At 43.8% G+C, this 16642-nt stretch overlaps 1 protein-coding gene across 2 annotated transcripts in view; it reads right to left on the bottom strand.

Moving 5' to 3' along the window:
* LOC137616680 (golgin subfamily A member 5-like) overlaps nucleotides 1-16642 on the bottom strand; it is an 85783-nt gene that overhangs the window by 7055 nt on the left and 62086 nt on the right. For both annotated transcript variants that reach the window (XM_068346611.1, XM_068346612.1), the window contains exons 14-15: nucleotides 9215-9364; nucleotides 9028-9094 (exon numbers count right to left, since the gene is read on the bottom strand). In XM_068346611.1, the coding sequence (XP_068202712.1) occupies nucleotides 9028-9094; nucleotides 9215-9364 (217 nt within the window). The remainder of the gene's footprint in view (nucleotides 1-9027; nucleotides 9095-9214; nucleotides 9365-16642) is intronic.

Raw genomic sequence — 16642 nt, 5'->3', positions numbered from 1 at the left:
TACTTGGTAATTATTTGAGAACAATGAAGGTGTTCGGACAAAAATACTTCCAACCAATCAGGTATCAGGAACCTTTCCGAGCTAAAAGGGCACCCCTGCGAGTCGGTGAAAATATGCACTGCTAAAACAATAGACTATAGTTTCCTTCGATAACTGAACTGCTTCTGGCTCTCAGGCATTCCGAGGCTCAGGGGCACCAAGTGCCTTAGGGAATAGGAGAGCATGACACCAAGCAGTAACTGACAACATCAGGCTAATGCCTGTCCTTGGTTGGAGAGGATCCTTGCCAACAATAATATGCTACCACAATGTGGCTTCTCAGTGCTTGTTCAAGTGCCGAAATAGGACCAGAGAAGTCCCATGTTACAATCCTTATCATGCAAATGAGTGTGGGAAGAGCTCATGTCATGGATCAGATTCTGAGTGTGGGAAGTTCTAGGTGCCAGGACAGTCTCAGTGTGTCGAAAAACCTTGAGCGTTGAAATATTCTGATATGTTGGAATATCTCTGGGCTAGAAGCCCTAGGGAAGAACAGACAACAGGAGACAGGTGCATTAATTCCCTAGTAACTCGAAAGTAATGATCAACCAAAGAATGAGCGTTAAGTTCCGATCATGTAGTTTTTGATCTCGCTCCCGATAGCAGCGAGCAGCCGATCCCATGGGAAATGACGATCGTGAAAAAAAAGCGGAAGGAATTCTATTTTGAAACGAAACATGAAGGGAAGACTACAAGGAAATCTAGGACTCATGAAGGGAAGATCTCGTAGTCCGTACAAGCGATGATAATGATCATTGGTTCCTCTTTCACTGATATTGTGGACTAGAAAAGCTGAAACAAGGCAACAGTCAGGAGTTAAGTAACCCAAAAGTCACTACAGAATGAGGAAGAGAGATCAAATCATGAGGTGTTCAATCGCAAGATGTCCGAATGCTACGTAGAAGACCTACACAGTAGTGTCTGGTTACGCCAGGATTGCATAAGTGATGACAGGGGCATAGAGACCAGTGGTGATATAGAGGACTGGAATTGTGGAGTACGCTGGGATTGTGCCCCAGGTGGTTATGTTGTGGGATCGGTAGCTGGAAAGAGACCATGTTAATGTCAATATGTTCACACTGCTGGTTGATTGTATGCTCCATCCAGCTCTTTCTGCTGGGTTGTCCTCTCTGGAACCCTTCAAAGAGGGAAGGAGACAAGGGCAGGGCCTATCATCCTGTAGAAGGGTGCATGAAGTGTGTTCCGTATGAACCTGGGCAGTGATAATAGTTGTCAGAACACCTGTAATACATAATGAAACATTTTCTGAGGGAAAGAGACATTCCCAATATGAAATCTCTTATCTCTAGTATGAGAAAGGATGTATTGAGGTTGCCTTCCCATGTGCAAATGTTCTTAGTACTCCTGGTGATTCTCTAAATGTTCCTCAAAGATTTGGAGTCACAAAAGTATCCTGGGAATATCCCAGGCTGCCACTTTTTTTACTAGTACTGCGAACCAAAATACATTGCCAATGAAGGAAGTGTTCCCAATATGAACCTCTCACCTTATGTATGAGGCAAGAGCGTACTACGACTGTCTTTCCCAAGTGGAAATATGTTATTTTTATTAATAAAATAAATTTTTGAATATACTTACCCGGTGATTATATAAGCTGCAACTCTGTTGCTCGACAGAAAACTCTACGTTCAAAATACGCCAGCGATCGCTACGCAGGTAGGGGGTGTACATCAACAGCGCCATCTGTCGAGCAGGTACTCAGTACTCAATGTAAACACAGAACCAATTTTCTCCTCGGTCCACTGGGTCTCTATTGGGGAGGAAGGGAGGGTCCTTTAATATATAATCACCGGGTAAGTATATTCAAAAATTTATTTTATTAATAAAAATAACATTTTTCAATATTAAACTTAGCCGGTGATTATATAAGCTGATTCACACCCAGGGGGGTGGGTAGAGACCAGCATTACTTGTTTACATTATTATGAGCTAAGTATTTTGTATTTCATTTTAGCAGTTATTCAAAATAACAAACATAAAATAAATAAGTACCTGGTAAGGAAGTCGACTTGAACAATTACTCTGCCTTTTTAAGTACGTCTTCCTTACGGAGCCTCGCGATCCTCTTAGGATGCTGAGCGACCCCTAGGATCTGAAGTATCAAGGGTTGCAACCCATACAACAGGACCTCATCAAAACCTCTAATCTAGGCGCTTCTCAAGAAATGACTTTGACCACCCGCCAAATCAAGTAGGATGCGAAAGGCTTCTTAGCCTTCCGGACAACCCAAAAAACAATAATAAAACATTTCAAGAGAAAGATTAAAAAGGTTATGGAATTAGGGAATTGTAGTGGTTGAGCCCTCACCCACTACTGCACTCGTTGCTACGAATGGTCCCAGAGTGTAGCAGTTCTCGTAAAGAGACTGGACATTCTTAAGATAAAAACGCAAACACTGACTTGCTTTTCCAATAGGTTGCGTCGATTATACTTTGCAGAGATCTATTTTGTTTAAAGGCCACGGAAGTTGCGACAGCTCTAACTTCGTGTGTCCTTACCTTCAGCAAAGCTTGGTCTTCCTCATTCAGATGGGAATGAGCTTCTCGTATTAACAGTCTGATAAAATAGGATAAAGCATTCTTTGACATAGGCAAAGATGGTTTCTTAACTGAACACCATAAAGCTTCAGACGGGCCTCGTAAAGGTTTAGTTCGTTTTAAATAGAACTTAAGAGCTCTTACAGGACATAAGACTCTTTCTAGTTCATTTCCAACCATACGATAAGTTTGGAATATCGAACGATATTGGCCAAGGCCGAGAAGGCAGCTCGTTTTTGGCTAGAAAACCAAGTTGTAGAACATGTAGCCGTTTCGGATGAGAATCCGATGTTCTTGCTGAAGGCATGAATCTCACTGACTCTTTTAGCTGTGGCTAAGCATACCAGGAAAAGAGTCTTTAAGGTGAGATCTTTCAGGGAGGCTGATTGTAGCGGTTCGAACCTGTCTGACATAAGGAATCTTAGTACCACGTCTAAATTCCAACCAGGTGTAACCAAACGACGCTCCTTCGTGGTCTCAAAAGACTTAAGGAGGTCCTGTAGATCTTTATTGTTGGAAAGATCTAAGCCTCTGTGACGGAAGACTGATGCCAACATGCTTCTGTAACCCTTGATAGTGGGAGCTGAAAGAGATCGTTCTTTCCTCAGATATAAGAGGAAGTCAGCTATTTGAGTTACAGAGGTACTGGTCGAGGATACGGATACTGACTTGCACCAGTTTCGGAAGATTTCCCACTTCGATTGGTAGACTCTAAGGGTGGATGTTCTCCTTGCTCTAGCAATCGCTCTGGCTGCCTCCTTCGAAAAGCCTCTAGCTCTCGAGAGTCTTTCGATAGTCTGAAGGCAGTCAGACGAAGAGCGTGGAGGCCTTGGTGTACCTTCTTTACGCGTGGCTGACGTAGAAGGTCCACCCTTAGGGGAAGTGTTCTGGGAACGTCTACTAGCCATCGAAGTACCTCGGTGAACCATTCTCTCGCGGGCCAGAGGGAAGCAACTAGCGTCAACCTTGTCCCTTCGTGAGAGGCGAACTTCTGCAGTACCTTGTTGACAATCTTGAACGGAGGGAATGCACATAGATCTAGATGTGACCAATCTAGTAGAAAGGCATCTATATGAACTGCTGCTGGGTCCGGGATTGGTGAACAAAATATTGGGAGCCTCTTGGTCATCGAGGTTGCGAAGAGATCTATGGTTGGCTGGCCCCAGGTGGCCCAAAGTCTCTTGCATACATCCTTGTGGAGGGTCCATTCTGTTGGAATTATTTGTCCCTTCCGACTGAGACAATCTGCCATGACATTCAAGTTGCCTTGGATGAACCTCGTTACTAGTGATATGTCTAGACCTTTTGACCAGGTGAGGAGGTCCCTTGCGATCTCGTACAATGTCAGAGAGTAGGTCCCTCCTTGCTTGGAGATGTACGCCAAAGCCGTGGTGTGTCCGAGTTCACCTCCACCACTTTGCCTTGAAGGAGAGACCTGAAGCTTTTCCAGGTCAGACGTACTGCCAGTAGCTCCTTGCAGTTGAAATGCATTGTCCTTTGACTCGAGTTCCATAATCCCGAGCATTCCCGACCGTCTAATGTCGCACCCCAGCCTACGTCCGATGCGTCCGAGAAGAGAACGTGGTTGGGAGTCTGAACAGTCAGGGGAAGATCCTCTCTAAGGTTGATATAGTCCTTTCACCAAGTCAGACAAGACTTTATCTTTCCGGAAACCGGGATCGAGACCGCTTCTAGCGTCTTGTCCTTTTTCCAGTGAAAAGCTAGATGGTATAGAAGAGGACGGAGGTGTAGTCTTCCTAGTGACACAAATTGATCCACGGATGAGTGTCCCTACCAGACTCATCCACAGCCTGACTGGGCAGCGTTCCTTCTTCAGCATCTTCTGGATGGATAGCAGGGCTGGGGGCTGATCGTCTTGTTAAGCAACATCCTCATCAGAGGGTTCCTCATCCGAAACTGATGAGGAAACGGCAACGGAGTGGGCAACGTCTGACTCGCTGAATCCGGTCGCACTGGTGGATGCGTGACGGAGCCGGACGCAATATCATGGAACTGCTGCACAGTCTATGAACTGTCAACAACCATGGGTGCGCGAGGAAGTACAGCGTCAACCCGAAACTGTCTAGACTGTCTGGGTTGTGCAGTCAACACCCTACCGGGTTGCTGAGGTTGACGCACTGCGTCACAACAAGTCACCTCTGCTGGTTGTTGAACGTCCTGAACGTCAACAACCACCTCCGAGCGTCGCTTAACGTCAACGTGCGACTGGCAACCCACACTGGGTCGCATCGGTGGAGGAACCACCTCAACTGGCAGACGTGAGTAGGTTACCTCAGCGTCAACAGGGCGCACAACCGACCGGTTGGAAGGTTGTTGGCCAGAAGGAGGAACCACCTCAACTGGCAGACGCGAGTAGGTTACCTCAGCGTCAACAGGGCGCACAACCAACCGGTTGGAAGGTTGTTGGCCAGAAGGTTCTTCTCCGCATTTAAGTCCTCTATCAAGGACGCAAGCTTGGACTGCATGTCTTGCAGCAAAGCCCATTTAGGGTCTACGGGAGCAGGTGTGGCAACAGACGGGGTTAGCGACTGAGGCGGAACCATTTACCATCCCTGAAAGCCTTGTTATGTGTGACATAATAGTACAGCAAAACTTCAAAGGCTCGACAAAAGTTGAGAAGTTGACCTGTAAACAACTTGGAGTGTCTCCTGGCTAGGCGCCAGGGCGAGTCTACCAGAATTGAGAAGTCTATCTGGGCAGAGGCATGAACTCCCAAGCCGAGAACTTCTCTCGTGTCCTATCAGACTCTCGCTCTATAAGCCAGTTTAAAAGAAGGGAAATCAAAGGCTGTATCCCTAAAACTCCTCCTGGTGCAAAAACCAGTCGCCTAGCTAACGTAACGCTCTCTAGGAGAGCGAGAGAGCACTAGCTTAAAAACAACGGCTTCGAAGTAGCTAGGCCTAGTGTAAGTTCTGACGTTAGGCGAACGAGGAGCAGCAGTTACAAGATCCGGACGAAGATCCTTAAAAAATCATCATGATTTAATTAAAGTCCATAGGAGGCTAAGCAGCTTAAGGCTCCTCTCCAAATGACAGAGTCCTCAAGGGAATATCAGAAGGAGGGAGAACAGCAACTTCCTCATCTACAGGAACCTTGTCCGATAAAAGCTAGGTTACCTCAGTGAGTCTCTCACTGGTGCATTAGTAGCAGACCAGAAGGCAACGTCATGTAACTGCTTGACAGTCTGTGAACTGTCAACCACAACAGGTGCGTGAGGACATACAGTGTCCACTCGAGACTGCTTTGACTGTCTAGACTGAGCAGTCAAAACAACTCTAGAATGCGGAGGTTGACGCACCGCGTCAAAAAAAAACAACTTAGACTGTTGTTGTACCTCGCGAACGTCAACGGAAGGTTCCGTGCGTTACTGAACGTCAACATGCGGCTGGCAGGGTACACTGGAACGCATGGGTGGCGGGACTCTCTCAGCTGGAGTGCGGCAGAAGGTCGCCTCAGCGTCCACAGGACGCACAACCGTGGTTGGTTGTAGGCTAGAGGTTGGTGCAGTGTCAACCTTCTCCGCACGAAAGTCCCGCATCAATGACATTAACTGAGACTGCATGGTCTGCAGCAAAGACCATTTAGGGTCTACAGGAGCAGGTGCGGCAACAGACGGTGTGATTGCCTGATGCGGTACCGCTTTGCCTCTCTTAGGAGGTGAGCAGTTGTCGGAAGACTGCAGCAAGTCCGAACTGACCCAGTGGCTACAACTGGGCCGTTGGACTTGCGCGGAAGGGACCGACTTGCGCTTAATAAGCCGCGAGACCTTGGTCCATGGTTTCTTACGAGAAACCTCTTCCGCAGACGAGAAATAAATGGGCTCTCTCGTCTTTGTGTGGGTGGGGCGATCTTGGGTAGATACGCCCGAAACCACGGAGGGAAAAACGTCTGTTCGTTGATCAAGGCCTCTCGAACCCATAAGTCGTTTGACATTACTTCTCCCCTGGGCTTGGGAGCTTGCAAGAGGTCCCGGACTAGGTGAACGACAGGCACGAACAGACGAACCCTCGGACGCAACACTGTAACACTTTGCGCATATCACTTTATCGATTTTCTGTTTTGCACTTATTTCACTGAAATCGAAACTTTTACTGATTTCTACCTGAAACACGCAATTCTACCTTTCATTAAAAGGTAGTAATTGCGAAATCAGTCGTATAATGCAGCTCATTAATACTAGCAAAAAACAGAAAACACATATAAAGATAAAAAATTCAGTGGCTGGGAAAGAGACTAAACACTAGTTCAAATAAACTACGTTTACAATCTCTCACCGCACATAGCCTGGGGACAAGAATAAAACCCTAGAAACGTTTTACCTTCTCCCCGTACAGAGACTAGGGACGAGAGTAACACGAGAACAACGTTACCCGCTTGAACGGAACGTTTTCTCTCCTCTCTCTCCCTCCGTCTCTATCTCTCTCTCTCTTTCTCTCTTGATTTCGCACCTAAGAGAAAAACATGTTATTTGACTAAAGGAAAAAACTGAAAGGTTTTCCAAATAAAAAGTTCCTTTAATTTAGAATTTAAAACATTTAAGCTAAGAAAGAAAGAACAAAACGTCAGAATCGATTTACTCTTACTGCAAAGTGAAACCGTGATACACTCTCTCTCTATCGTAACGATAGAGCGCATGTTGAACGTCCTGAACGTCAACAACTGCGTAGTCTAAAAAACTAAACGTAGTTCATCTTTGAAAACAGTACGAAGACTATCAAAGAAATTCTTTCATAAAACATTAAATTTAAAAAGTTTTAAATTCTTTAAAGGCTAAATACGATATAACGGGCTCAACGTTGATTAACTTCGGTTCCAAGTTAGGACCGCCTACTATCAGGAAAGGTCGCATATAAACAAAACATAAAAATTTATTTTTATATGTTTATAATAAATGGAAAGTTAATCGAAGAGGCCTACTAAAGGCGGAGAGATATAAAATATATAGATCTATAACGTGTTAAGCAAAAATACTAAAAACCTAAACACACTTCCGTCTAAGGGAAGGGTCGGCCATTTAAAAGTGAAAGAGAGTCCATACTCTCTTTGTCACCATAATTAAATCTATCCAAAACGAGTTCAAGTTTTGAGATGAAGATAAAACACCTGCATAGCGAAAGCTCAAAACTAGAATAGTGTACTTCACCAAATAGTTGTGAAAACAAATCCAGTTAGTAACAGCGAATTAGTAGGTCTTGCCGGTAGCCCGACAGAGAGAAAATTGATTCTGTGTTTACATTGAGTACTGAGTACCTGCTCGACAGATGGCGCTGTTGATGTACACCCCCTACCTGCGTAGCGATCGCTGGCGTATTTTGAACGTAGAGTTTTCTGTCGAGCAACAGAGTTGCAGCTTATATAATCACCGGCTAAGTTTAATATTGAAAAACTGTCAATATGTACCTGATACTAGTTGTCACTGAAGCATCCCAGGAATACCCTGGTGTAGGAGAGGGACAAGAGCAGCTGCTATGGTCCTGACTAGTAACTTAGTCTCACATGAAACCTAACAACGGAAGCAGGAGTGTGACAAGATCAGCTGCTAAAGTCCTCACCAGCTGAGATTTTGTTTGATCTCACAAGTAGAATTAGCACTGGAAAAAGGAGTGTGAGCTCCTGTCCCTCCTATAGAAGGGCATTCCAGAGAAGGGGAGCTCAGAGGCCCGTCGGAAGTTACCAGCCCGCATTAACTACCGTCACCTTGTTAAAGAGTTAACAGCTGTATCCAGCTTCCCTGAAAGCATGCTCTATTTAAAGGACGATGGTTTGTATTCGTGTAGGAACAATGAGCATTTGAAAAGAGCATCCTGATTACTATTATTTCAAAATACTGTGCACTAAAATCCCTAAAAATCAACAAAATTCTGTGAAACCAATAGATGTTCTTAAACATCAACCTAAGCTACACCATAGTAAATCTTTAGCACTCTACTGTATTTAATGACAATAATGATTAATGTTACTCATATAAAATCTAATACACAGCTCATGAAAAAAATAATCTACTGCAATATCAAATTTTCATTCTAAGATTTTTGTCGCTTATGTTAGTAGACAGAAATGTTTTAATATGAGTAAACTAACCAAATACAACCCAAATGATACTACTTAAAGTACTATGCTATCGCTATTTAATAACTAATGGTGTTAATTTGAGCTCTACTACAACAGTACTTATAACCTATGTCACTCTTGTTCATCTCAACCATATAAATAACTTTTTATTTTATCACAAAAAATAACTTGTTACAAAAAAGGATACAATACTGTACTGTGAGAACACATGCATTTATATAGAGTATACAGACTATTATTTGTGCACTACTATACAGTGCAGTATTACAGTACAGTATACAAATACTAAAAGGCTAAATCAAAGCTTCTCCAAATACTTGGAATAAAATGTACATACCATCATCTTGGCGATACGCAGCAGGTTGGTCTCTATTAAGCATTGTCTGTGATTCTTGATATTGTTGCTGAAAGTTAGAAACAGACAAGAGTAAATCATACTGTTCACCCGAATTCCTAATACTGATTTATAAGTTTAAACTCCATGTATTTCTTGAGCAAAAGATGGAAAATTCTCAGACACCTACCTGTAACCTTTCCATCTGGATGATAAGAGAATGCTTCTCAGTGCTAAGCGTCTCAATATTATTTTGTTTATGAATGAGGGACTCTGTTAATCCATGAACACGCTGCTCAAGCTCTACCAGACTGCTTGAAGAACTTTGTTTGTGAGCAATCTGTGAAATAAATACAAATTCCTTGAAGTCACAAGATTTGAATCTACAATTTGCAAGATTTTGAGTAAATAAAACATCAATTCCAAAGTGATAGAAATTCAAGAATTCTTAAGTATTTGTAGAAGTCTGACCGTAAATACATACATACAGTAATTGGAAATGATTCACCAGTAATTTTCCAGGTTGTGTTTTTCAAATGCAGATCTTAGGTACAAATTTATGGACCACTTTTCTTAATACGAAAGAGATTGAACAGAAAACTGTTTTGGAGCAAATACATAAACAATACAAATACTGTATACTAAATATGCTATTTGTGGGAAGGCCCTGGAATTCCATAAAGCAATACCTAAGGGTATTTATGCACAATTATATAACATTAAATATAGAAATGACCTTGATAGGAAAGACAAAAAGTCTTTCCAGTATTACATAATTACTCGAAAATTCACTGATACAATATTATCAGTCTAAACTTAATTCCCCTGTAATATAACTTAGAATGCTGAGTTACATTTGGTCTTATGTAACTAGAAGCTTTTAGTTCTTTTCTATTAAGATTTATTCACAACTATATAATTAAGAATGCCCTTTAACTGAAAAGACAAAAAAATTATCGATTTGTATGAGACCAACCAAATATAGCACAACAAAATGGAGTTTTTATGATAAAACAAAGTTTTATGAATACTTACCTGGCAGTTTTATATATATATATATATAGCTGATATCTTTAAAGCGGCAGAATTTTTCAAAACGAGGCAACCGCCTTGTGGTGGTTGGGAGGTAGGTGGTAACACCCGTCACAGGGTGGTCCAAGGAATCATTCCCGTGTCCAAGACTTCAGTTCATCTATGCCCGACCTGTCTCCTGAGGGGAGGTGGGTGGGCCTTAGAATATATATATAACTGCCAGGTAAGTATTCATAAAACTTTGTTTTATCATAAAAACTCCATTTTTATGAATAGTACTTACCTGGCAGTTATATATATATAGCTGATTCACACATTTGGAGGAGGGAAACAGACAGTAAACATCGTTGGGGAAACAACAAAAGAGTTGTAGGAGATAAAAACACCTTGATTCCTTGCCTGCTAAGGTAGCTGATTCAAAGGTACAGCCTTTATAGTGGCTTTCCCTTAGGAGTTATCCAGAGTAAGCCTGCAAAGCTGCAAAAAACTCAATCGAGTCTGTCAAAGGGATAAGACCAACAACTTGACTAGACTTCAGAAACTACCTTCGCCCCATATAATAAAAACTGCAACCTTACTCAAACTAACCACCTAACCCTGCAACATAGACATAAACTATCTATCTAGACTGAGGGAACCGCACCACAAGACGAAGTCCACAGACCATCATAAAAACACAAACCCTCATACATGCATATAAACCAAGGTTGAGTGGGGTTATAAACTCCTTGCCTAATACAGAAACCGCAGCTATGTATGGGCCCAAGGTATAGCGCTTGCCAAAGTCTACTCTCACCTCTCTAAGTTAATGAGAAGCGAAGACAGAGTTGCTCCTCCAGAAAATAGCATCCATGAATAGCCTAACTAACATATATTCCTGATATGCCAGAGAGGTAGCAATGGCTCTCACTTCGTGAGCCCGAAATTTCAACAGGGCGAAGTGTTCCTCCTCACATAAGAGGTGGGCTTCCCTAATTTTCTCCCTCAAGAAAAAGGACAAAGCATACTTAGACGGGTTTTTTGGCGGACCTTTCACTGAACACCAAAACAAGTTGGATGCACAGCTCACGTTCATAGTGTGAGCCAAAAAAAAACTTTGAGGGACCTAACTGGGCAGAGGAGTCTTTCCTTCTCTCGACCCACTAGGTTCGTGAGGTTAATGACATCAAACGTCGTAGGACAGGGTTACGAAGGGTTCTCGCTCTTTACGAGAAAGATGAACCTTAAGCCACAAACTGCCCTATCCTAATTGAAGTTCACCCTCTTCCCAATCGCCTGGACTTCGCTGACCTCTTTGCATTCGCTAGAGTCATAAGGGAGAGGGTTTTCTTTGCTACAACCCGAAGAGAGGATAGCGAGATAGGTTCAAATTTCTTGGAGCACAGAAACTTAAACACCACATCCAGGTTTAAGAGTACCTACTACGCCGTCTGAAAAGACCCAATGAGGTCCTGCAAACCTTGATTTTGGGACAACTCTAGGCCTCTATGCCTAAAGACGGCAGAGAGCATACTGCTGTATCCATTGATGGTAGATACAGCCAGCTTAGCATCCTGTCTGAGGTACAAGAAGAAGTCTGCAATCTGGCTCAGAAAGGTAGTGGATGAGGAAACCTGTGCTGCCTGCACCAAGCTCTAAAGGTCTCCCACCTAGATCGGTAGACTCTTGTAAAGAGATCCTCCTTGCTCTGGCGATAGATTTCGTCGCTTGTGCCGAAAAGCCTCGAGATCTGACAAGCTTCTAGTCAGTCTAAAGGAAGTCAGTTGAGAGCAAGGGAGGTAAGATGATACCTCTCGAAGTGGGGCTGTTTGAGAAGATCTGGACTTGCCGAAGTCTTCTTGGGAAGTCCATCAACATGCCCATCACTTCCGAAAACCATTCCCTAGCAGGCCAGAATGGAGCCGCTAGGATCATTCGCCCCGAATCGAGGAGAGCGAATTTCCTGAAGACCAGATTGATGATCTCGAACGGGGGCAACGCAAACATGTCCACCCCTGTCCAATCCATCAGGAAGGAGTCCACTGCTAGAACTTCCTCGTCCGGGACTAGGGAGCAGCAGTAGGGGATCCTCTTCTTCCAGTTGGAGGCAAAAAGGTCTGTTACAGGTCTGCCCCGCAACATCCAGAGACTGACAGACTTGCGGGTTGAGAGACCATTCTGAGGGAAAAACAAGTCTCTTCCTGCTGAGCATGTTTGTCCCGATGTCTCTTGCCCTAGAATAAACCTCCTTTCTAGATCCAAGAAATCAGAACGAAGGCGTCCTAGATCCCGACACACGATTCGACTAGTGTCATCACGAAGTCCTAGATTCTCATTTTCAAAGTCATGCCTCATGCTAGAACTTCGACATCGAGCGTCCTGAAAGACGAGGCGCCGATCGTCCTGTAAGACGTGGCGCCGATAGTCCTGTAAGACGTGGTGCCAAAAGTCCTGTAAGACGTGGAGCCGAGAGGTTAACAGAGCGAGACGCTGAACGTACTAAAAGACAAGGTGCTGAGCGTCCTGGTGTCAGAAGAGACTCTTCTTGCTGACAGGAAGATCTAATTACGTGAACATGAGAGGGGCGGAGCTGAGACCAAAACACACGCCCGAAACTGACCCATTCTTCCTTGTAAACAAACCTCAGATAAAGTTTGATTGCACTGCCTGCCACTTAGACTCCTCTCTAGAACTGGGAGAGAGAATCGTTGTAGCTAAAAGCTAAAGGAGGTTTCCCTATAAAAGGAAAAAGAAATCCTCCTTCAGAAGAAGTACTGACCAAAGGTCTGCTCCCCTCTTCTCCAAAGATTTGATGTCTCCGTGGAGGACTTTGACTTCTGAACGAAGGCGTAAAGAGCATTTACGTCCAGGACCGGACAAAAGACTCCCTCTCCCAAAAGAGAGACATTGAAGTTGCAAAGTCGGTTAGGCAGAAAAGTCTTATCGGAGTAACTAACAAAGGAGGATTCACTAGGAAAAAGATTTCGCATCCATCCCAGTAAAAACACGGACCAAAGGTCTGCTCCTCTCTCCCAGGCTCGCCAGAAGTAGCAAAGACTGGCTCCTACTGTTGTTAGTCATCAAAGGTTTCTGTTTTAAGAAACAAAAATTAATATATTCTTAAAGCTCCATTAATGACCACGTGAAAACTCAGAGGGTGGGGAACATGGAGCAACAGAACTTAGGATCCTCTCCTTCTGTTAACCTCAAACAATTCAACAGGAGAAAAGTGATCACTAAAGTCATCCTTGACAGAGAGCTTATAAGACGTGGCGTCGCCCTGAAAGGACAAGGCGGCAATCATCCTATCATCCTGAAAGACGAGGCTGCCCTTGTCCCGAAAGACGAGGCTGCCCACGTCCCGAAAGACGAGGCTGCCCACGTCCCGAAAGACGAGGCTGCCCACGTCCCGAAAGACGAGGCTGCCCACGTCCCGAAAGACGAGGCTGCCCACGTCCCGAAAGACGAGGCTGCACACGTCCCGAAAGACGAGGCTGCACTCGCCCCGAAAGACGAGGCTGCACTCGCCCCAAAAGACGAGGCTGCCCTGAAAGACGAGGCTGCACTCGCCCTGAAAGACGAGGCTGCATTCGTCCTGAAAGACGAGGCTGCATAAGTCCTGAAAGACGAGACAGCATTAGTCCTGAAAGACGAGGCTGCATTCGCCCTGAAAGACGAGGCTGCATTCGCCCTGAAAGACGAGGCAGCATTCTCCCTGAAAGACGAGGCTGCATTCGTCCTGAAAGACGAGGCAGCATTCGCCCTGAAAGACGAGGCTGCATTAGTCCTGAAAGACGAGGCAGCATTCGCCCTGAAAGACGAGGCAGCATTCGCCCTGAAAGACGAGGCTGCATTCGCCCTGAAAGACGAGGCTGCATTCGTCATAAAAGACGAGGCAGCATTCGCCCTGATAGACGAGGCTGCATTCGCCCTGAAAGACGAGGCTGCATTCGTCCTGAAAGACGAGGCAGCATTCGCCCTGAAAGACGAGGCAGCATTCGCCCTGAAAGACGAGGCTGCATTTGCTCTGAAAGACGAGGCTGCATTTGTCCTGAAAGACGAGGCAGCATTCGCCCTGAAAGACGAGGCTGCATTCGTCCTGACAGACGAGGCAGCATTCGCTCTGAAATACGAGGCTGCATTAGTCCTGAAAGACGAGGCAGCATTCGTCCTGAAAGACGAGGCAGCATTCGTCCTGAAAGACGAGGCAGCATTCGTCCTGAAAGACGAGGCAGCATTCGTCCTGAAAGACGAGGCAGCATTCGCTCTGAAAAATGAGGCTGCATTAGTCCTGAAAGACGAGGCAGCATTCGTCCTGAAAGACGAGGCTGCATTCGCCCTGAAAGACGAGGCTGCATTCGTCCTGACAGACGAGGCTGCATTCGTCCTGACAGACGAGGCAGCATTCGCCCTGAAAGACGAGGCTGCATTCGTCCTGACAGACGAGGCAGCATTCGCTCTGAAAGACGAGGCTGCATTCGTCCTGAAAGACGAGGCAGCATTCGTCCTGAAAGACGAGGCAGCATTCGTCCTGAAAGACGAGGCTGCATTCGCCCTGAAAGACGAAGCTGCATTTGCCCTGAAAGACGAGGCTGCATTCGTCCTGTCCTGAAAGACTTAGCGCCGAGCGTGAAGGCAAAATGATATTCATTATGCCGCTCGGTGCGTTCGGTTCCGACCAGAGGGTTCATAAGGCCGACTGGCGCTCTGGGACAAAAACCGAGTCAATGATGGTTTGTAAGCATTGATATTAGCAGAGAATATCTATGATTTAAGAATTGCCATTAAAATCAAAAGTGATGCAATGCAAAACTCTAAAAGCAGTGTAAGAATCTTAACGTTCAATGCTCTTTGCTTTACCATGGCAAGGGCGAGCATTCTTGGGAACGTTAACAGGAACGCTCGCGAGGGCGTTTGCTCGTGAGCTAACGCCTCTCGTTTCCTTTCGCCGATCGACGTTCCTTCTCCCATGGGCCGGGGAGCTTGGAAGAGGTCTAAGGCTAGGAAAACAACGTCCCTGTGCTGAAAGAATCCAATGCCTAATTTAGCACTGAAAACTTGCACTATTAAACTCTTACACAAAAAACCATAATTAGTCCTGCCCGTTGTGAGAGAACTTATTCTTCTGCCACGGGCTTGAATGAGAAAGCAAAATAGTCTCTAGTACTTGCTATATAAACTGTAACAAAATATTTTTTATAGCATAAAAAACTGACATTTCCATAATAAAATAAAAGATGTTGAAGACACTCACCCGGTAGTTACATATAACCACCGGTAAAATTAAATGTCATAAATACCTACCCGGTAGTTACATACAAACGCCGGGAAAGTTATACGTTAAAGATTAAAATGAACAGAAAAAAGGGAAAACAAATGTAATCCACAATCAATTCAAAGGGAATTAAAAAACAAGCGAGTTGAAATGATAAAAAGAACAGATATAGCAATAACGTATCTATATATATAAATGTAAACAATAGGAACATATAAATGAAAATGCTACTAAAACTAGAATTTCCATATAAATTAGTTGTTGTTGGAGAATAATAGCCAACACTTAAATTCCCATATCGAAAGAACGCTACCAAGGCATGTTGGGACTGCACCGATAGTAACGAGTAACAGCGCAAATTAACCATACGCTAGTTCTATTTAATTTATGAAATTAGATCGATGATTTAAAGAACGAATACCAAATGGACAAATATTTCTTTAAAATTTTACATTAAAAGTTAAAAAACTAATATAAGTGGAATTGCTCCCATTCTTTGCATAAAACAAATAAAGAGAATTGTAAGACATACATGAAGATTACGTCACACGACTGTGACGTCATAGAGTTGCCAGAACGTATTTCCGTCAACAGGATTAAAAACTTCGCAACTAAAAAAAATAGTGCACAAACAAAACCTCTGCATACAAACTGTGAGGATCAACCAACACTTTCGGTAACCTCATCTTGCATAAATCACTCGCACAAACACGAAAATTAAGTTATCACTCATGATAAACAAAGTAAATAATAATAATAAAACACGATTGCCAAAACCCTAAATCAGTGTACTTCACCAAACGAAGTCCAAAAAGCGAAGAAGGAAAAATGATTCGAAAAACTCTCAATGGTGGACCGACGATGTTTTCGATCAAGCCGGCAGAGATGAACTGAAGTCTTGGACACGGGAATGATTCCTTGGACCACCCTGTGACGGGTGTTACCACCTACCTCCCAACCACCACAAGGCGGTTGCCTCGTTTTGAAAAATTCTGCCGATTTAGAGATATAGGCTATATATATATAACTGCCAGGTAAGTACTATTCATAAAACTCATATATAATTAAGGAAAGTAATTTTATACTGGTACAGGACAATGATCGATCATCTGACACCTAATTTAATCCCGTAATATTTACAAGAACGAATCAAAATTAGCTCATTTTAATGACTCTTACATTTGGCATCGTTTTTCTCTTTAAGACTGCAGTATTGTTAATATTTCTTATATATTTGGCTATTGCTTTACTTCCCATAAAAGGGCCATAAGAGAAACCATAAATTCCCCACAATCATACAATAACACATCAATTGCAAATAAAAACACAACT

This window comes from Palaemon carinicauda, chromosome 22, assembly GCF_036898095.1.
Source record: "Palaemon carinicauda isolate YSFRI2023 chromosome 22, ASM3689809v2, whole genome shotgun sequence".
Lineage (NCBI taxonomy): Eukaryota > Metazoa > Arthropoda > Malacostraca > Decapoda > Palaemonidae > Palaemon > Palaemon carinicauda.
The sequence above is the reverse complement of the archived record's forward strand: the minus strand, read 5'-3'. Positions and strand labels throughout refer to the sequence as shown.